The sequence below is a fragment of the Pleurodeles waltl genome, chromosome 7 (genome assembly GCF_031143425.1).
Source record: "Pleurodeles waltl isolate 20211129_DDA chromosome 7, aPleWal1.hap1.20221129, whole genome shotgun sequence".
In the NCBI taxonomy this organism is placed as follows: Eukaryota; Metazoa; Chordata; class Amphibia; order Caudata; family Salamandridae; genus Pleurodeles; species Pleurodeles waltl.
This window is the reverse complement of record NC_090446.1, coordinates 1,310,345,222-1,310,368,222: the sequence shown is the minus strand read 5'-3', so window position 1 is coordinate 1,310,368,222 and position 23,001 is coordinate 1,310,345,222. Positions and strand designations below refer to the sequence as shown.

General features: G+C 41.8%; 1 protein-coding gene across 1 annotated transcript in view; it reads right to left on the bottom strand.

Moving 5' to 3' along the window:
* Nucleotides 1–883: 883 nt before the first annotated feature.
* NTN5 (netrin 5) overlaps nt 884–23,001 on the bottom strand; it is a 237,998-nt gene continuing 215,880 nt past the window's right edge. The window contains exons 5-7 of the mRNA XM_069200632.1: nt 17,011–17,064; nt 16,710–16,790; nt 884–2,675 (exon numbers count right to left, since the gene is read on the bottom strand). Of these exons, the coding sequence (XP_069056733.1) occupies nt 2,347–2,675; nt 16,710–16,790; nt 17,011–17,064 (464 nt within the window). The 3' untranslated portion in view covers nt 884–2,346. The remainder of the gene's footprint in view (nt 2,676–16,709; nt 16,791–17,010; nt 17,065–23,001) is intronic.

Sequence of the window (23,001 nt, the reverse complement as noted above, 5' to 3'; positions counted from 1 at the left end):
ATATTGGATATATTTTTCCCAGTAATCTAGCCAAGAAAGGAGTTCTAGTCTAGTGGCTCAGTCGTCCAACACAGGCCCTGGCAGACTGACTTCTAATTCTGCCTTCTTCACTAGACCAAATTGTGTAAACCTGGGAAAGTCAATTTTCCCCCGTAGGCATTAGGTGTAAAAAAAAAAAAAATGAGAACAATGTGAAACAGTACCATATACAAACAAGCATTTGCAATGCAACGGGTCTCGCATTTCTCCGAGTTAGAGCTATTAGCAGTTGTAAACTCCCAACCGGATTTTTCTTGCCACATTAAATGGAAAAAAAAGCGCAATGGTGCTGCTACAGTTCACTCGTAGTGAAACCTATCAGCAAAAGTGCAATTATCTACATAACCAGCAAAAGTGCAATTAACTATGCAACAGGGTCGATGTCATGCAAACCGCTCGACTTCTGCCAAGCGAGATCGCGCTGTGAAAAAAGATAAAAAGTAGTCCACAAACCGGACAGAAAACAGCGAGCCTTGTATGTTTTCAGTACTTCGTCGCTGCGCTCGAGTAGGGCTAACCACCAGAAAAGGCATGACGTATGCACGCCTTCCAATAATAAAAGGAAGCAGATTTTAAAAGGCAAGCCCACGAACCAGTGAAAGACACTGAAGTGACATGGACAGGGCTCTGAGCCCTTTTCTAATTACTAACGTGTCTTGCAAGTGATACGCATGCGCAATCACATGCGATGCAGGCTCGACCCTAAAAAGAGAAAGCCTGACCTTTTGCATGTTTTTTCCTCAGTTTATGGCATGGTTTTGACCCCTTAATCAACATCATAGTCCATTCTGTAAATGCGTTAAAAACATGCCCCAGCTAATGAACGAGGAACGAGCAAGAGAGAGAGAGACGAAAATATGGTTTTATTACTTTTTGTACTTTCGTTATCAAACACTGAAACAGTACAGCATGCATCATTAGCTCTGAAAGACAACCGCTGCCGCATCTGGTTCATATTCAAAGGCACAGCGAAACAACACAGCTCCTGACAGAGGGAGCTTCTCCCCTGACTAGAAGTGTTCTCTTGCACAAGCGTCTCTGCCCCCAAACAGGAAGTGGAAGAGCATCCCTTGAGGAGTACCTAAGGCTTGCTGGTATTCGTTAAAGCAGCTAGTAAGAGCATAGAGTCGCAAAGAATCAGGTGGTATGGTGGTGAGCGAGAGGATTGTTACCAACTACCATTGAGGGGCTTTGGAGTACAGAATCCTATTACTTTTCTGTGACCCTGGCTCATTCAGTGACGATATGTTATGTTATGTTATGTTATGTTATGTTATGTTATGTTATGATCTAGCACACGTTTTCACATTAGAATCGCCTAGCAGCAATGGAGTCTGATTTTCGGTTGTTTGATTTGGATTATCAGTAGTACACTGGTGTATAACATGCTGCTTTTGTGTGATTGATTCAATGTGTGTTATGGTGGTGGAACTGGGTACGCTATGGAAGACTTGATGGTCCATGGTAACCACCACTTTGAAGTGAAGGGACAAAAAAACGGAGTGCAGTAAGTTTTTATACAGATTGTGAGGTTCCTCACAGGCCATCACCTTTGCAAGAACTCTAAGACTGAAGCAGAGTTAGAGGCATGTCAGGAGCTCGTAACATGTGATTTACTATAACCTAGTCTCCTGTCTTTTGGGGAAACGGCCTGGCAGCAAGCTACCCATGATCACTATAGGTCTGTCAGTGCTGCCAAGAGCAAGGTGTAATGGAGGTCCTAGGAGTGTGTTTCCTGTGGTGCCTGGAAATGAAACTGAAGGGAAGTGGGGGGTCCGTATGGAGAGGAGAATTGAAACAGGTTGCAAATGATTTTGCCTGCACACAGTCTGAATCTGATCTAGGCACAGCCTGGCACTGTGGTGTCACCAAAGAACACTTGTCAGCTTGAAGCAGTGTGAGGAGCAGAGGCCAACCAGGAGGGATGGGGATAAAGGGAGAGATAATTTAGTTGATCCAGGATAAGGCTGGATAATGAGATCCAAAGGCACTGGAGCCGCTCTAACGTCCAATCACTCGTTGCAGGTCACAAATCAATGGTGTGAGCTGAGAACCTTTACAATCCATTCACACTAGGATGGGAAGAAACAGGATCCGTTCAAGAAGAACTGGGAATCCTAAATGTTCATTCACTCTAGGCAGTTCATCGAAAAAGTGTCCTGCGTGGTCCAACCTCCTGGAAGACCAAGCGAGTTTCAGCAAGAAAAGGTTGGCTCTTATCTAGATAGGAACACCTCCATCTTGAACTACTTTTCTGCGTCAATGATAGTCAAAGTGTGGCTCATCTTCAGACCCTGCCAAAGTCTGTCAGACCGCCTTGCACTTCCCGCGCCGACTCTGCTGCTGAAAGCGCCGAAGTTTGTAAGCCCACACGTCACGCCAAGGCAAGGCCATGCTGTTCTTGTCCAACACCAGTCGGGCGGGATCTGGGGATTCTTCATCATTCCCGATGATCAGGTAGGATCGGCCCACCTGGACCCGCAGGCAGTCGCAGGCTAGGTCCTGCTCGGGGACCCAGAGTGGCTGGTCACCCCGTCTGATTGGCACCCTGCGTTGGCGGTACACTGTCAGGACAGTGGCTGTGAACTGCCACCACTCGCCCGATTTTTCCATGGCAAGGAGCTGAGCTCGAAGGACTGGAAAGAGAAAACAAAAAACACACAAGACTTACTGGATCGCAAGCAATCGTTTCAATAGCTTTCAAAGTGCATTCTACCCAGAAGTGCTGCAGCTATTATGGACCCTTATAAACCTGGTAGCACAGTGCATAACATTTCTAACTGCAACTGGAGGTAAAAAAATGACGGAGAACTTGATTAGCTGGAAAAATTTAGCTAATAAATGACAAAGTAAAAGAAGAGAGAAACAATCTGCAGGCAGATCAAAGTATATCGATAGAAAAAAGAAGTAAAAATTAGAAAGAACGACTGAGGCGGGAAAAATATATGAAAAGGAGTATGGAAAGCAGGGTCATGACTAGAAAACCAGAAAAGAGGAAAATTAAGAATTAGGGAAGCAATAAACAAAACGAAAAGGTTGAGAATAGAGAGGGAGAATGGAGTGTAGTTGTCAGGGAGAGGGAGAAGAGGGTGTGAATGATATAAACGCATGAGAAAGAGGGGAAAAGAAAGAAAGAATTAAACAAGGACAGAAAGGAGGAAGAAAATAAGGAAGGAGAAGAGTTTGAAAGGAGAGAAGGAAAGAATGATTAAATGATGGAAGAAAGAAATCAAGGAATGAGTAAGGAAATTAGGAAGGAAGGAAGGCATGATGGGGAAAGTTAGAATGTTGTAATAGAAAGAGAGGGTAGGAGACAAGGAAGAAGGCAAGTGAAATGATGTCTTTCACTTTGCATGTGGCCTAAAAGCGGTTTATTGGCAGGAAGACCTACAAGGGAGTACTGCTGCTGGCTCTCCTTGCAAGTGACAAATGCCCTTGGAGACTCTTGATGGCCAGTTCTTCTAAAGAATCCAGAACAACTGCAGGGGGGACTGTACACACAGCATAGTATGGGGTTGGGCCACACACTCCGCTGATCTCACAGCTGTGTATGAAATCTGACCAAATGGAAGGCGAAAGAGATGCTATTTCAGTAGGAGCACAGAAGGGATAGTAGGATGGAAAAAGGGAGGAGGGGGAAGGACCATGAAAGAAATAAAGGGAGAAGGCAGCGTGGAAGGGAAGGTGACAGGAGAAAGGGAAAATAATTTAATGGACAAGGGTATTAGGAGGTTACAAGCAAAGAAGAAAAGAAACGTACAGGAAGAGGGGAGAAATGAGGCTGCTGTTGGCAAGGAAGGAAGGATTATTAGAAATAAAGGAATTACAATGAAAAAATACAAATACATGGATCATGGATAAGTGAATGTGTTAGAAGAAAGTAGAACGCAGACTATGTGGGAAGAAAAAAGGAGTTAAATTGGCCGCATGGAGAGGAAGGGGGAATAGAACAAGGAAGGGCAGGGGACTGGACCCCTACCTTGTTGTGGCATGGTGACTATCCTGTATTCTGTAGATTTACTTACAAAACCTTTTAAAAATAGCACTACCCATAGCTATGTAATTGTATCTAGGGCAGTCAGTTAAATATAAGTAAATATAAATATATGATTGTGTGAAACCGGGTAATGTTTTCGTGAGCTATCACCAAATTTCTGAAGATTACACAATACAATAAGAAATCTGCTTTACCAGCATCTCAAGGAAATTTTTTATCCGAAGGGTATACTTTGCACAACAAGGTCGGCCATGTGAGATACGTTCAAGTACAAAATGGCTCTCAAAGGAGACACTTTCTGTATGAACCAGACCCATGGCTGAAAAGTATGTGGAATAATATGATGAGGAATTTTGGGAACCTTGGCAAATTTCACGTAAAAGAAAATTCACAAATTTTGCCTAAATCTAACACATAACCAATTTTTATATTTCACTGGAAGGCCTTATACCAACCCTTTACAAAGCTCCAGTGAGCCTGCGTGCCACTGATGTGTTTTATAAGGGTGCTGGATGAAAAGTCCTATTAGCTGGTACATTAGCTGGCACAGTGCAGAGATCTAGTTTCCGTGCAGAATAATGCAAAATGGTAAGATAGTTTAGTGGATTTAGGACCCACTGCAGACATCTCACGCAACTGAATCACACCAAGGCCAGCTCAACATCTCATCATTTCAAGGGGAGTAAAAGAAGCACTAGTGATTTAAGTAATCACATAATGACATCTGCTATTGACAGTACAAGAGACAGGACGATCATGATTTGCACTATAGAATGGCTAATATCGATTTTGTAATGTGCTTCTTGAAGAGAGCTTTCTTTACAACCAGGCTGCTAGAATATGCAATAAAAACTGATATAAAAATGTTATCAATTCATTTTTTAACAGACTCACAAAGGTTGATGAATAATTTTAGTAAATTAGTTTTTAATTTGTATTTTAAATAGCACCATTACTAAATGGGTGGGATGCATACTATCAAAATGTGTACACATGACAACTAAATTGGCTCGAGGTGTTTGAATGTGCGCAAGAATTTGCAAGAATACATTTTGAAAATGTAAATCCTACTGTTTTCTATTGTGCATGACGAGCTACTGACAATTCTTAGCCCATTGGGCACTAAATGTTGTTGTCATATAGAAACACCTGCCTCTCCAAAATGAGGCACATAGTTTAGGATGTGGTGCTTCACAATAATGGATGATTATGAACCAAGATGAATTTGTCAATAGGAATGTTCAAACTTATTATATGGAATCTCTTCTGGTCATATTGTGTCCTCCTCACCACTATGCATGAGACTTGCAAGCCGTTGGAAGCCCCAGAGAGCAATCTTTCACCTTCAGAATGGTGATGTGCCCTCTAACCCATCACCCTGACAGCTCCAGATGGAGGTCTCCCTCTATGACATTAAAAACTAAAAGGTGGGTAGAGATTCACTTTTGCCTTTGGACCTACATGCCCCTTAAGAGAAAAGCAGCTTGTCTCGCTCATTTACATTGTACTCAAATCGCCTTCTGTCCATCGCACTCCTGATCTTCTCCCGACTCTTTCCTCTCCCGTCTCACTGCCTTCTCTGCTTCCAGTCATGCCTTTATTATGGGTTTAGGCACCTCCTTTCGAAGATTTTCCTTTCTAAGCCTACTTTTACATCGATATTGGAAAATATGATTTGTTTTCAATGATGGGAGCATTGATTATGGCCCAAGGTTCCTAGAGCTACCGATGTATTGTGTACATTTGGAGCCAGTTAATTTTGCTGTACTCTCTTTGCTAACGAACTACTTCATTACATTTCTTCAACAAAGTCGGGAAAAGGTAAAATGGCAAACTGTGCAGATGTAATCGAACCTTATTGCTGAAATTCAAAAAGGTTCAACAAATACCATTTCATAATGCCCTTGTAGAACAGGACGCTGAACAGTTGATCTTTTTAAAATGAAATTATACCCAGAAATTTGTCGGATTGACATTCCTTTCGTAATCGATTAAAGAGTTTAACATTCTTACAAAAAGTATGAAGGTAGAGTTGGTTTTAGCAATACTTTTCCAAAAGTCTGATTTTTTTCATAATCATTGCAGTCAGTAGCTTGCCTTAATGAGATCTCGGAAAAAAGTCCTTCACGAGGGACTTTCTCCAAGGGAAACAGAATCAGGCATCAGAACTCTTCTTGTTAGGTATATCTCTCTTCATGTAGACCTGCAAGGCCGAGTCTCATTTTCTAATCTGAAAAAATCATTGCATGTGAAATTATATGTAATGGAAAGTGCAATATTAGTTGTAAGTCCATGATTGAGTGTTTATGTAGTCAGTATGTGATGGAAAAGCTATAGGAATGAATTTCAGACGATGTTCACCTGTACTGCTACTGCCTTACTGCTACTGCTGTGACAAACTTCGCAAACGTGGACACTGCTATCAAGGGCATTCTTACACTAGATGATGCCTTTCAGACACCAAGTATAATAAGGGGGGGGCACAAATGTCCTATTTCCTATTTAAATAGAGAAAGCAAAGCATCTCCTTGGCTGGTGGCGGAGTGAACTAATACTTCACCATAGTTGTCTCTCCTTGACTCTTGTCTAAGCAGCAGCCACTATATATATTTTTGTCTCCGGGATGAGCAGACCTTCGGATACTTCCCTATTCCTTTCTTAGTTTGACATCTAGCCACCCCAGTCTTTCTCTTTTATCCCACTTCGCCTCTCAGCTTTGGGATTCCCCTAGGAGTGAAACATTGTGATGGTTCCTGGGACAGTCACATTTCCTGGGGCATGCACTCCTGGATCTTGCTGTCTTCCATGCAACACCAGGCCTCAGTTACATCGGTATGCTCTTGATGTGTGCATCACACATCGATCACCTTAGTATGCATTTGCTTGTTTCTGATTCACAACAGCAAGCCTTCAGAAATGTAGGTGGATAATACAGGCTTTGCTATAATAGCAAGACAATCATTATATCTATTAAAAACGTGCAACATTTCAAAGGTCCTACCTTGTTTTAGGCTAATACTTATTTTTGTTGCTTGAGGTTGACTCAAATTAAGGCTTTTCTTTATGTATTTACAGAAAAATAATAAAGATCTATGGGCCAGATTTACAAGGCCCTAGCGCCTCCTTGCAGCACACTGGCATCATTTTTTTAATGTTATTGTGGCTCAAGGAGGGAATTTTCGCAGCACCCTATTTACAAAGTGTCCATGCATTGCACCACTTTGCGACCCCTTGCTCCACATTATGCCTGTGTCAGGTATAATGCGTCCAAGGGGTGTTGGGGTGGGGGCCTTCTGGCTTTAGGAGGCCCACAAAAATGAGGCAGAGAAATCTACAAGATTTCACTGCATCATTTTTTGCATCATTTTTAACACCTGCTTAACATATGGGCCTCCTTGCACTTTGCAACACTAGCGTCAAAATGTTTGACGCTAGTGGAGAAAAGAGCCACAATAGTGTCAATAATTCTGACACTATTGGCCTACCATGCACCGTATTATAAATACAGTGCATACCTGATGTCGTTAGGTGGGGCGGGGGTGATGCAAGAAAACTGGTGCCCGTTTCTTGTAAATCTGGCCCTATATTTCCTCTTTTTACATTAGTTTGGCCTCTACTTCACAAGTCACCAACTTGTTGATCGTTATATGTACTCTGCGTTCTTCCTCTGTAAGCCAATATGACAACAGTGTTTCATGAAGAGGGAGCCAGAGAACAGATGGGACAAAATGCATCTCCAGATCCCACCATCTATACTTCTTAGAAAGAAGTATTATCTTTGCATCACCGTGTATGTAGGCCCAAGTGCCCATTGGTCTAGGCACAAGGCGGTTTTCTGTTTTATGCAAATTCATTCTTCACCATATTGAAAAATGGAACAACTCATCCAAATAGGAATTAATCAATACAGTGTTTGCGGGGAGCATCCAAGGATTTCCAGACTATCACACAGCGGCCCACAGTCTGCTTATAGTTCCCTCAATTCTTTTATCTGTCTTTCCTCTTGACACTTTACATGTGCCTCATCATTCATTAATATTATGCACCTCTTGTGACTTTTCTATCTTCTCTCTGTCTTAGCTTACTACACACTGTTTCTTTTTCTTATTTTTCTGCACCCCTTGCATTGTTCTCCCGGCCATTCTATGTTTTCTAAGATGTGCCAGACTCCATCACCTAGACACCAGCTGACTGCAAGAAGTATTGTTAGTAATTCTTTAAACTATAAATAGAATGTTCTCTGGTTCTGCTCAGAGAGTATAACTCTCGCACCTCAGGCTATTGGCTGTTGGGTGACTCATTCTGTTTCCTATTGAGTGCTTGCATTGCAATGCACGAGGTCCTATTTTACATTTGAAAAATATATTCTATCGTCACACGTACTTCTTACATGCATCATTTACAGAATGCAACCTTTTTTGTATTTTTTAAAGTCATTTTTTGTCTGAACTGGAGTGCAAACCATTATCACCACAGCATTTTCTGCCATCATCACTGCCACGACTATTATCGCTACCACCACCACCATTAGCCGCACCACCATTAACTTCACCAACACCAATGGTGTCTCACACCATTACTAGTACCCTTATCAACACCATTGCCACCGCCATTACTACCACCACCCCAAATATCCACAGCACCATTACCAAAACTATTACCATTACAACCACCAATGAACATGTGCATGCCTGTGTTTGCCTGCTAAGCTGATGCTTGTTTCATATTGTATGTGCAGAAAACAGGACTGTGGAAATACCATTTGTTGGACTTGGCCCTTTCTGCAGGGTCATCCTGAAACTTTTGTGCTTCACCCTCCTGTTTTATAAGCCTGTTTTTATTGGCTATCAGGACTCTGCACACTTTACCACTGCTAAACAGCACTCGCTAAAGTGCTTGTGCTGTGCTAGAATTGTATTGCACCCAATTGGCACATGTAATTTACTTGTAAGTTCCTAGTAAAGTGGTACTACGTGTACCCAGAGCCAGTTAATTAAATGCTATTAGTTGGCCTGCAGCACTAATTGTGCCATCCACTTAAGTAGCCCTTTAAACATGTCTCCGGCGTGCCATCGCAGGCCATGTGTGCAGTTTCAAATGGTCATTTCGACCGGGCAAATTAAATATTTTGCTAGGCCCAAACCTTTTTCATACATATAGGTCACCCCTGGGGTAGGCCCTGAATAGCCCATAGGGCAAGATGCACTATATTTAAAAAGTTGGACATGTACTTTTAACTTTTATATGCCCTTGTAGTGAAAACATCTTAAATCAATTTTTCACTACTTAAAACGCTACCTCTCCCATAGCATGGCAATGGGTTAGCATATCACTTTTAATATCTGCAAACTTTCAATTTGGAGCAGATGGGAATCTCAAGTTTAGTGTCTAAAGAACTGTACTTTAAAGACCTCTTTAATGGTAAAGTCGGATTTTAAGTTACAATTTTAGAAATGATACTTTTAGAAAGTTGTCAGTTTATTATGCCAATCATTTGGTGCCTGCAGCTCTTTCTGGGTCACATGATTGGGTGCAGTTGGCAGTTGTATTTCATTGGGGGGGACGAGATGGGCACAGCCCACTTGCAACTGAATTGGCTATGTCCCGCTTTCACACAAAAGATTTGTCACCACTGCATTGTTCATGCAGCCCGGTTGCACCCATGGCAGGGGAGTCAGGTAACTTCTGAGACTTCAACTGAATTCTCTAGAAACTTCCTCTACTTCAAAATGGGCACCAGTTAAAAATATTGATCCCTCAGACCCAACTCTTCAGTTTTTACCCTGGACCTGTGGATACTACAGAAGAAATGCAGTGCTGCTCTGCTACCAGACATACTGCCACTCTAGTGCCCTGCTACTCTGTTGCTATGTTGAATGCTGCCCTGCTTGCTAAGAAGGAAGACTGGGCCTGCACCATTCATACCTGGCTGAGGTGATTCCAGAGTCCTCTGACTGACCTTGTATTGTGATCTACAGTGACCTAACAACCTCCAGAGGCTCCCTGCATCTCCCCAGCTGACCTGCAGACTGGACTTGCAACTGGACCTGCCAGAACCCTGCTGGCCTCTGCTGGGGTGAGTACCTGACCCCATGAGGTGCCCCTCAGGTTCTGGACCCTTGGAGACAAATTTACAAAATGTTGGTGCAGGGAAGCTTAGCATGTCATCTTGCTGCGCTGCCCTGAGTCAAGGGAAAGGGCAGGAATTTGCCATATCTATACGATACAGAGCATTCCTTTCCCTTCCAACTGCCCTGGTTTCATTTTGGCTGCCTATCATATCGCATATGTAGGCACCCTTGCACGATGGTGCAAGGGTACCTGTATTGTCGGCTGGATTGTTTTTGTGCAGGAAGGCACACTTTCCTGAACAAAAACAATCCCATGAGGCATTTTCCTCTTTCTATGTGTGCTGCAGAATGCAGCACACATTGAAAGATGAAAAAACAAGGACAAATAAAAATATTTCTCCTCGTTACGGCTCACCTCAGGAGGCATAAGGTTTTGGTGCATCCCCAGGTTTACGTGGTTGTGGTTTTATAAATCTGCGGAAGCGTCAAAAACCATGGATGTTGTGTGGGAATACCCTCTGCAATGCTCATGCAACACCTGCCGAGCGCAGAGTAAGGCAACACAGTGATTTACACTGCCTTGCTTTACTCCAGATTTATGAGGCCATTCAAAGCCACAAAATGTGGCCTTGCCTAGCCTCATAGATATGATTCGGTAGTCTGCATCCCTGGAGAATCACAAAAAGGGACGCTCTGGCCATGCAAGGGGCTTATAAATATGTTCCTTGGTGTGGCCTTAGTTGAGCTCCACTCCAAACAAAAATAGAAATCCTAAAGTTTTGGGCTCTTTGCAAATATGAACAGGCCCATTCTTGCTACGATCTTGCCCCCTGCACTGCCGCCAAAGTGAAGTTCTGGCAGACCCGACTCTTCACACCACAACAACCTTCAATGACGCCCAACAGTGTGAGAGCTGCACTTTGCACTACAGCATCAACAGCTTGCAGTGACCATCAATGTGAAGCTCTTGCAATAACCGTCCGTGACACCCAACAGGATCTTTGTGCTACAGCAATCCCCATCCACAATGCCCAACCTGCTCTTCCAGCTACATTGACAACCGTCTGCAATGCTCTCCTTGTACCCTCGTGATCCCTTCCACCACAAACGGATCTCTTTGTACTAGACTTTGAAGGTAACTCTTTCAGCTGGACTAACATGGTCCTTGTATCCAGGCCATGCTCCATCACTGATGGCCTGAACTTGTGACTTTCACCCTGTCTCACACTACCAGATAACCATGAGTGGCACTTTGTGCTTTCTAGGTCTTTTACTTACCTGAAATCTTTAAAACTGCATATCTCGAGTTCTACTGATTGGATTCTAGTCATTGTGGTGTCAAATCATTTATTAAATCTTACTCTATTTGCCTAATTTGGTGTCAGATCTTTCTTGTGTTGTGTTTTCTCTTTATTACTGTTTGTAGTACTGCATAAATACTATATACATTGCATCTAAGTTAAGCCTGACTGCTTTCGTACCAAACTACCAGAGGGTTGAGAACAGGTTAATATGTGGTTGCTTGTGTTTCACCATGATAGAGATTGTGGTTGCTGCTTGGGAAGGATTTCACCCCCCTCAACCAGTAACCCAAAAGCTAAAACAAAGCTGCAGTACAAGAGTGTGATGTCTCATGATTGGGGGTAGTTGCAAAAGAGTTAGGTAAGGAACTCAGAAAAAGTCACTCCAGGTTTCTCTCATTGCAGCCCGGTTCTCTGGGCAGGCTTGGATGGTTGAAATCTCTCTTCAGTCAGTACTCTTACAGTGTTTAGTGCATTTGACCCCTATCTCGGTAGTGGGTTTTCCCACATGTGATGGTGCTCTTCCTCACCTTTTGTGTCCCGGCAGCCTGCCAATTGATCACTGAAGAGCATTCTAGCACCCTGGGTGCAAGTGGGGAGCAGGTCACACTTCAGTGCTCCCCATAGGCAGACAGAAAGCAAACATCCTTTTCTTCTCTTTTTATGTTTCTGAAGGTCGAGGAGTGCACCTGGTGGTGCGATCTTACTTTTTTCAATGGTCTAAACAGTGATTGGCCCAATCACTTCAAAATTTCCATCAGAACACAACGTTTATATTCCACACGTTTACTGTCTCGCGTTATAGTAAACCTTCCAAAAGTCCAATATTGAATATGGTGAAGTTAGGCTCCCCTTTCAGAAATATGATTCCCACTCACACAAAATCTAGTCTTACAGAAATGAGGAACTATCCCTTCTTCTAGGACCAGTTTCCTCTCCTTCTGAGGACAAACACAAATTTCTTCTGAGTGGCTCCTCTGAATTTTAAAAGCTTATATCACATGTGTCTCATTAAAGCTTCTTCATGCAAAAAGAAAGGCTGTTGCTCTATTGCTCCAATCCTTTGTGATGCCAGATGTTGATGTCTACTCCCAGCTGGCTCATCCCAGCTAGGTGTTCTAATGTGTTCCCCACGTCAATCCTCCTGCCCTTAGATGTGCTACACTGTTTCCTGACAGCACACCTCTTCACACAAAACTGGACTGCTAATTACTGCAGCAGGAGGAAAGGAGAGACAACAAAACTATGGTGCCTCTGTTTGACTTCTAAGCAGCAAAGCATACTAGTTTTAAGTGTTATCTTTCCACTACAGGCATGAAAAACATATATACTCACAATTTAACTTGATTTGTGGTATATTAGTAAAAAATACATTTTAAACAAGTTTATATTATTTTACTGGATGAAATTATAATAATAACAAGGGCTTGCGGTTTTATGGTATTAATTTTCTTACATTTCTGACTATTTATCCATATTTATTTTTTGCTCATTGTTTCTGTATTTATCCATTTTTATTTCGTGTTTACTGTTTAAATAAAGCTGCAATGGGATTTTTTCCACATTTTTTTAACCGATAAATGTATATTTGCACCTTAATGTCCAAAAGGTTTCAGCGATATACAGTGCTATGCCATTATCTGAAAACACTTGCACTGTGCAATAGCATAAATACCTGTACATCTGCTCTTAATGAAGCTTAATTAGGAAATGTATTATCCTTTTTCAACACCCTTACCTCTCAGTCTGTACCCCTACTGACCTGGCACTCGTGATTGACAGTAGTGAAAATCATCCATAGAAGGCCTACTTTCCCTATTTTTCTGTATTCAAAAATATATACAGAGAGGAAAAAAATAGTTTTCTGTCTGTATTTATCTGTACAAATCCGTAAAAATGGAAAACTGGGAGCCCTAATAATGATATACTTTTATTAACTGTTAAACCTTCTCATAGGAAAATGCAATTTGGCAAACAGCCTTTGTTACCCCTCGGTGCGCAAAATCTAAGAACTCGTAGGGAAGGAGACATTGCTGTAATAGGGAACTCTATTTTATTCCCCAAAACTATTCACTTACCATTGTTGCTCTCTCAGAAAATGTGAGCTTTCGTAACCAAAAGGGGCAATCAGGTTTTTTTATTTTTTATTATTTGCTCCTGACTAGGCAATGGTAATGCCCTTTATTAGGGACATCTCAAACAATTACTCCTTCAGAGTTAGGGAATACAAAATCAGGTTGCTTGATTAATAGTTGGCTTTCCACTTTCTCTTTAGCCTCCTTAGCTGTTTGCAGTTTTTTTGTGGTTTCCAGGCAGTCCTTTGTGTACTAGCTGGCTTGCTTGTTTGATCTTCTCTTTTTACTGAGTTTGATGGGTGATAGGGAGTCTGTGCAGTTCATGTTCCAGTTATTACAGTTGTTGACGACCTTGTTGATTTTGTCGGCAGGGTTAGGTAGGCATTGAGCCATTCTGATTCTGAGATTTTGCTCCAGCTGGGGATGACTAGGCTGACATTGGTGTATGCGTTGGTCTGCAGATAGTATAAACTGTCAATCTACTAATTTAACAGTGATTTTTAGGTGTTTTAGCGTATAATTAAGGCTCTGTTTATTGTAATGGTCTCTTTACTGAAATAAACATTTCAGAGTTGGTGGAGTGTCTATGTCTCTTGCCAGTGTCCCAAAGTTTCTTTGGGAACATTATAAGGCACTGCCAGTACGCAACTTAAAGCATTTCACTATAAACAGTCCGTAAAACTGTCTTTGTCAATGCTTGTTTAGATTTTCTGAGCACTTTTTGGTTTTCCTTTATTTTAGTGCTAAATTCTTTCCTCTTCATTCTATTTAAGGTTCAGGGCCTATCCTTTTCTTTTGCGTATCATTGTCTTCAGATAAGTTTATTCACCTGGATCAACTACATTGAACTGGGACTGCTGCTCCCACATTGCACTGGTTTGGGAAATGGAACTCTAGGTCGGAAGCACGATATACTTGGTAAGATGGAGTCATCTGGTAACATTACTCTGGTGTCTATGGCCAGGGTCAAGGCCTAACTCCATACGAGTTTCATACCAGTACAGAAAACACACAAGCAGCATGCAGAACGTTTACAAGCTTAATGTCCAGATAAAGTTAGACTTAAAAAAAAAACAGTAGTTGTATTTGTTAAATACAACCAAAAGGTCAAGGATGGAAATAGGCTCAATCAGCAAAAAATGAACTCCTATCTAAACATTAAAAATTTTTCGAAAGAATAAAAATAAGTCTGGGTGGGATACACATCTCCCAAATACATCACGACACAGTCAAAAAGAACATGAGGAATAATTCCAAACACTAATATTTAAGTAGAAAAAAGTCCTTCAATGAGTCTAGTTGGACAAAGTCCACAGACAGTTGTGGAGTTAGGCCAGCCAGTAGTAGTCTTTGAAACCTTTGCCAGATTTCCATAGGCTGCAGTTCTGAACCGTATAATGTTATTTTCTCTTTCTGTGAAACTTGTACCAGTCTGGAGCTGGCTACCTCAGAGTGCAGTTCAGTTTTTATAACCCTCAGAAAAAACTGAGCTTGGCGAACAAACTTATTAGCTAGCATTCCGCAAATTCCCCGGGAAAGGACCTGTGGCAGGTCTTTGGATTAGCAAGATGCTCTGGCATGGACCAAGCTCTCTTTGGAGCTTCAAGCTTGCAGTAATACTAAAATTTATAAAAAGAAACTTAAGACCTGGCTATTTGTGCAGAGCTAGGGCTGGTTATGCATTTTGAGCTGATCTACTGGTACATGCCGGGCCACTTATGAGTAGCTGTGCACGCTGTAAGTTGCCTCTTCATCATCATCAACTGCAGGGCTTGCTGAAGATCACCCTGCCCTGAGGGCTGAATTGCTCAAGTGCTGAAGCATTCAAAATATGCAAATTGATCAAGCACTAATCACACCTGTCCTTAGGACCTTTGCAGTTGGATAGGAGAGCTAGTTTTCTACCAGCCACTGGAAGTACAAACCAATCTGCCAACTGGAGTGATGCACCGCTAAGAGGCAACATGGTTTGGGGATTTCACAGATCCCATACAATGCAGTGTCACATTATTATGGCACAGGCTTCACGGTGACCAGCCAGGGAGGACCCAGAGCCACTTTGGAATCTTTTAATACATCATTTTAGTAGAAGGTCCTAGAAAGACAGAAGAACTGTTAGAAGTGAACCAAAATGGCCTGACTTACTAGTTGCATGGTCCTGGGGTGACTAACAGTTCTCATACCACAATGGTACCAATTACGAGTAAACCCCCATGGACTGAGGAATTACTGTCTGGGGCTGATGTGTCCGTCCGTAAAACCACATGGAATCCCTCGTTCCATCTGGGTTCCAGCTCCCATTCCTCTCCACTAGTTATCTTAGCCCTGTGGAGACAGACGCCTGCCCTCCTTGTGTGATCACAAAAGGGAGCTGACTGATGGAAGAAGGCAGCTATCCCAGAAGTTTGATACTGAGTCTGTGCACAGTCCCTCTACAGATAAAACGTTATGAGACAAATGTAATTAGATAATAAATTCAGCACGTTTTACCAATGCCCTTCAGAAAAAATCGAAAAGGATTTAAAATTGAATTAATCCCATATATGTCCTAAATTAATCACAGATGCTCAGCTCTCATTGAGGTTTAGAGATAAAAATGTATTGATATGGGCCGTTCTTTACACATAGCAGGTAGGTCGCGTGTAAGGGATGTGCTGGTTTAAGCCAGCACAACACGAAGTAAATGTCTAAAAATGCACTTGCATTGTCACTTTGTGGCATCTTTAAAATTCACACTCTTGCCTAGCTGAATCGGTGGCTACATTTTCCTCACTCAAGCAGATGTACGAATTATAGTTACATTATCACTGATAAAAACACAAGGGGTGCTGGAAAAAGAAGCCAGGTCAGAAACCGGAAGAAATTTCAAAATGGAGGTACAAACGTCAAAATATTTTGGTTTTCAGCGGAGGCAGATGGATGCCAACGGCACTCCACTCTCCGTCATACTGGGAATGCCCATCAATCATGCCACTGCAACCCAGGTGTGAACCCAGGAGAGAGTACATCTGCAAAGAACATACACTTATCGCAGTTCATGCTATCATCACTCCTAGTAGGGCCATCCCAGCACTGGCGAAAGGAAAACAATGCATTGAATTGACTGTGGTGGGAGCAACCCTGCATAAGTGAGAGAAAACACAGAAACGGGATACAGAGAGAGGGCAGAGGAGCGGGGGGAGGCCACGGGTGAGTGGAAGGTAGCTCTGCTGACGTCTCCTCTTACCATAGTCTTTCTTGCAGTACTTCCTCAGATTCATGTGCACCCGGCTGTGGGAAGGCTTGCAGTACGACTGACATTCCGTTCCTATACAGAGCTCATAAAACACACAAATTAGGAGTGCAAATAGCAATATTTCCCGTGGTTAATGCTAAGTTACCAATTACACAACCATTAAAGTGATATGTGAGTGTTCCCTTCCGTGTCATAAAATATAATTCTCTTTGGACAGTTACAGCTCACCCACAAGCTAATTCATCCAATTTCCTAGAGTTGGTCCTCTGCCACCTCTCGGCTGCCCTCCTACCTGTGTTCCACTCCATGGGTGGCCCCACTGTGGTCGGTATGACTTCCTGGATCCCTAGAAGAGAGGAAGAGAAGAGTGGCACGATCTGAGACATGAGTCGATGATGACAGGATGCTCATCTATGGATGATCTGTACAGTCTGAAGTACTTCTCTCGGGCACTTTCAGTCCTGCCTTAGATGCTATAGTCTATCAGTGTTCTATTATAAAACTTTTCTGTTTGAAACTCTGCTAAATAAAGAAATGCAGAGACGTCGCACAGAAGGGCAGAGACCTGTGTTTAACTTGCGGGTTGCTGGTTTTGATTCTAAGGCCCTAATTTAAGAAAAGAGATGCTACATCCAATGCAGCGCCACTTTTCTTGCGCCCCTTAGTGCCCCCTACCGCCACCATGTGTGTGCCGTATTTAATATATGGTGCCCCATGGGACAGGGTAGGGGCAAAAGCATCAACATTTTTGGCGCTACTGATGTACTGTGCAGGATTAGCGCCAAATTTTTTGCGCTAATCCTGCAGACTACATAGGGGCCATTGAAAACAATGGTATGCCCCCTTTTAACGCCTGCTCTGTGTAGGCATTAAAAATAGCCGCTAAAAATGGCGCAGTGGAATCTCTGAGACTCCACAGAGCCATTTTTGCAGCCCCCCTAATGGGGGAACGCCTCCTAGCATACGTTATGCCTGACGCAAGCATAATGTGGCACAAGGGGTAACAAGGTGGCGCAATGCTTTGTAAATATGGCGCAGCAAATTTGGCCATGTTGGGCCACATTAGCGTCATAAAAAATAACGCTAAGGTGGCGCAAGGAGGCGGTAGGCTCTCTTAAACCTGGGCCTAAACGCACAGACCTAGCGGTTTCTTCTTTAGAGATGCAATTAAACGAGTACAAAAGGGCACATTATGAAAATGTTTTCTGGTGTAAAACAAAACAAAGCCTTTCACATCAGCCTTGCTGTTCGCATAATGGAGAAACAGATGATGTTAGAGATCACAATATGTAAATATTTTTGCACCAGAGAACAAACGTAGGAACCAGACCACGAAACCAGTGTAAAACCTAAATATGACATGTGTAATATTAATCACTTTACAAATTTCATAGTTTTTAATGAAAAAAATGTGGGCCATCTGAGACACTAATTTCTGGAGGAAAAAACGGAGGAGAGTGATTTTGCTAGAAAGATAGGGCAAGCGTTATGCACTATTTATAGAGCAGCTGAGGCATCTACCAGTGTTTTGGGAGTGGCCTTCATGTGCCAGACTCTAAATAATCCCCTTTCCTCCATTTCTGAAGATTGGAAAGAGGATGAGAGTACTCTAAAGCTGCTCAAATTATGACCAAGTAATCACCAAAAACTAATGTGAAATTGATTTGCTTCATTTTTGACATGGGCTCCATTTAATAACACATGCCTAGGGTGGAATTTAATATTTTTTATTCCATTACATTTTTTCTTTTAAATATTTATATAGCGCAGACCGACACATGAAGACAGTGGAGCACTTTATATGTAACAAAAGAGCACAGAGGCATTGTATCAAAAGAACAGTAATATTGTGGAGGAAGCGGTTAATATTTTACAGAAGGCAAAAAAGGGGTGCATATTTTTGGTCCTTTTGGAATGCAAGGAGATCAGGATTTATTCTCTTGTGGTCAGCGATGGAGTTGCACAGTCTTGTAGCAAGGCATGAAAATGTTTGCTTTGAGATTGTATCTTTTCTGGCTTTAGGGATTCCGAGAATTAGTTGGTTCCTGTTTCTGGTATTTTCATGGACACCTGAGAGTTTGCGGATGTTATTCAAGTAAGATGAAATGCTGCTGTGAATTGTCTCAGGAGTCATGCAAGCAAACTTGAAATTGATTTTAGCCTCTCAAGCGGGAGCCCATTAAAATGTTTAAGGATGGAAGTGATGTAATCTGGGTTTTTGGCTCCTGAAACTAGCTAAGCAGCAGCTGATTGCATTTCCTCCATTAAGGTTTGTCGGAATAAGACAAGTGCCTACAGTGTGGGTGTGAAATCCAGGGGCACATGGAGGCTGTCAGCTTACTGAGGAGATGTAGCAGATAGGAGGCAAATGTACCTAGGCTTGTGATATGATCATTTAGGATAAGGTTGTGATCAATGATGAAGCAGAGAGACTACGGGGCTGATTTAAGGAAAGTGGTGCTGCACCCAGTGCAGCGGCACTTTCCTTGCACCCCTTAACGCGCTCTTACTGCCACTATATGTGGGCCATATTTAAAATACGGTGCACCATGGCCCAGGGTAGGGGCAATAGCATCAGAATTCCTGACACTATTGATCTACTCTGCAGGAGTAGCACCAACATTTTGCCGTTACTTCTGCAGAGTATATAGGGGCCATATTCAATGGCTGCTCTGAACAGGCACTAAAAGTGCCGAACAAATGGTGCAAGGAAATCTCTCAGATTTTCTTGCGACATTTTTGGACCCCTCTAACAAGGGGACGCCCCCTTGCATACATTACGCATGGCACAGGCATAATGTGGCGCAAGGGATCACAAAGTGGCGCAATGCATTGTGCCTCTTTGTAAATATGGTGCGTGTAAAAAGCCACTCTAGCACCACCTTACTGTGAATAAAATGACACTATGGCGGCGCTAAGGTGGCACTAGGGCCTCTTACATTAGGCTCTATGTTTCAACCAAGGATGGATAAATTCCTGGAGGAGGGAGGTTGTAGATTGGTACAGAGACACTGGAGAACAGGAGGAGGAATTCCATTTTGGTTGGGCTTATGTTCAGAGAGTGAAGGCATCCAGTTGGTCACATCCTCTAGAAATATTTTAGAGTTATACTGTAGAGCCTGAGATTCAAAGTTAAAGTTGAGTATCACCAGTGTGGAGTTGAATACAGAAAGATATATCCTGAGGTATTCTGGCCAGTCATTTTTTAATCCGTGCAATTTTACATATTAAGGTCCATACTTATAGTTAGGAGTACTTCTCCAAATGTTGTATAGAGTCTTTATATAATCATCATCATCTTCTTTTTCTTCTTTTTTTGTATTATTGATTATAATTATTATTATAATAATAATAATAATTATTATTATTATTATTAGTAGTAGTAGTAGTATCTAGTGGGTAACTGTGTATTATGTTGAACCAATGCTATAAAGCGTTTCTGGTGATGAAATAAACCACGTTTGTTATTAGTAAGTTACCTGTAATGTATTTGAGATATTTTTTTGTTTGGATGCAGACTGCGTAAAATACAGTAAACACAAACATGATTCTTTTAAAACAATAAATTAAAGACCGGAACCCACTGTTTGGAAATTTAAAATAAAAAGGAAGGAAAGTGTTTCAGTTATTCAAAAAGTGAGGTTTTAGTGAGTTAGTGTTTTGATGATTTAAGAAACACATTCTCTCTGTTGACTTAGAGGTATTTTAAACTTCTGTCTGCAATAGAAAGCTTTACAGTGGGCTCTGAAATCAGAATATTCAGAGTTTACCTTTTATGACAGGAAGCCGATTAAACAAATGCCTCTAGGTCATAAAATACAGTATTCACAACAATGGTGGCAAATCCACAAATGTTGTAAAAAGTTACATCCTTATGACATCATTCTTGAGAACGTGGGTTTTGAATTAACCCTGCTTTTTTTGCACTAAAATCTGCCATACATGTTATGCTACGACTACTACTAGTTATATTAACATTAATAGTAAAAGAAAAAACAAGTTATCTTTAACAGGATGGATTGAAAAATATCCAGGATAAACGGCTCCACAAGCCCTCACTCAGGCTAATGGCCATTGCTTAAGTGTTATACTTCTTGAGGTCCCTCCAAAACATCTGCAGCAGTGGTTCATGTGAGATGCTTCAGATATGGCACCGGTAAAAAAACACCATTGGAATAAGACAGACGGTTGATATAAAGCAAATAGAGGGAAAAGGCACGGGAGTCCCTCCTATGATGTGGACTAAGGATGTTACAAGCTGATCATTGTCACAGGAACACATACATAGGGGACGTTGACCTGGAGATGATTTGGGCAGAGGTACAGAAGGTGTACATACAAGGTACCAGAGAGGGTGAGCAGTCAGACTCAATTGAGTGTCATACAGTATAGAAGACCACAGCTTTTTATCAGTGACTTAGAGAGGGTGTGGTATGGTGCTTGGTAGTGACAAGAGCTGTAGGGTACTTTTTGTTTACCTTCTGCTATGTGGTGTTATCTGTGTGTATACTAATTCCAATCTAAATTCCTCATGCATATATTAACGTAAAAATCCAGAGGAAACAACCAGATACGTGTCCAAGTACATGCAGTGGAAAAACAGTACACACCAACTAAGTAGGAAAGCGGAGAATTGCACAAAAACGACTGACTGACAATTAACCCATTTATCTGAGAACCGAACATTTAAACTAAATTAACCGTATGAAAGTGCTGCAAACAATTTTGGTACACGGCAATGTGAGGAGGTTTACGGGTGACTATGGAAGAGTTAAAAGTGTGGGAACATTGGTGGAGCTGTGAATATAAAATAATCTACAAATGTGTATTTTCCCTATTTTCAGAAACCTATAATACAGACAAATGCGTACATTACACAAAAATAAATCACCTCTCTTTGAGATTAAAATGCAGCTCTATACAGTGGTTTTGACCTGCATAATGTCCACTTGGAAATTAAAGAAATATTTGTGATGAACCCAACTCCTTCATATCCTGCACATGCACTGACACAAATTACATGGCACATCTTATTGTGAATCATGCACGTATTACTAGATATTTGTCAATTTTCCAGAAACATGAGCTGGTTATTTCTGGGAATTTATAAGGTGTATGGATCAGTGAAGCCTACAGGCTCTTCCTTCTCATGTCTTTTGAGGCATTTGTGTGCTCTTTACCTAACCGTGGTCTCAGTGTTCTCTTCATCGCTCTATTGGATGGAACTTATTAGGCATTAGCTTCATCCTGAGAGTGGCCAACATTTGAGCCAATAATAGTGGTTATTTGGCACGAGCTTCTTTATAAATGAGCCAAAGTTTGTGTTAGCAATAGCGATGAATGGGTATAGCTGACTAACCTTATCTTCCCCCTGCAGGAAATCTGGTTTAAAAGTTCATCAGCCTCAACCTCATCAAGCTCATAAAGTTGGCAATGTTTTCCTTTCTTTTCTTTCCTGTTTTTTTGGAGACTAACAAAATGAATTCTCCCAAATCACATTTTGCAGGAAAATTCTCGTTCTGAAGAAAAAACATTATTTAGTGAAAGTCTGCAAGAGATGGTGTGAACAGTTGACAAACTTCTCAACTTCCCAAAGTAATAATTTGTGACTCGCAGTCATGATTGACCACTCAGAATTTATAATTCACACAGCCATAGTCGGTCCCACGGACAACCAGGCAACAGACCCGTTGGTAGCCTGGCATCCTATGAAATTCACCAACGAATGCATGTCGCTACAAGTATAAATAGCCATATGTTTAGTCCTTTGTTTCATTATGGTCACATGTGTGGTTGGCCATGATCTAATGATCTAGAGATATAAACAGTGTTTGGATTCTTGCTTTTGCTTTCCTCTGAGTGGCACCCCTTCTTTGCTGCAGCCACCTAAACAAATGACTGCAATAGCAATTTCTGTGAATGCCTTTGCGACCGGTGTTTTAACTTCATGGGCCGCAGTATTTTGGGCGGGTGAGTGGATCAGAGAGGTCCCGGGCTCGGCCAATACCAATGTCAATGATAATGACGCTGTTAACTACTACACCACTGAGTCGAACACTATTACTGTTCCCTGGAAACCACATGTTACAGCCAGACATACTTATTCAAGAGCAATTACGTTTATTTTTTATTTATTAACGTGTTCTGTAGTATGGAACTGAACTGGGAGCACAGAGGCATTACTGACTATAGAATATTTAGCAATGTTTGCATGCTATGTTACTGGGAGATCACTGACACAACTGAGGGTGCCTATTCCGTGCTGTGACGTCGCAATGCTGTA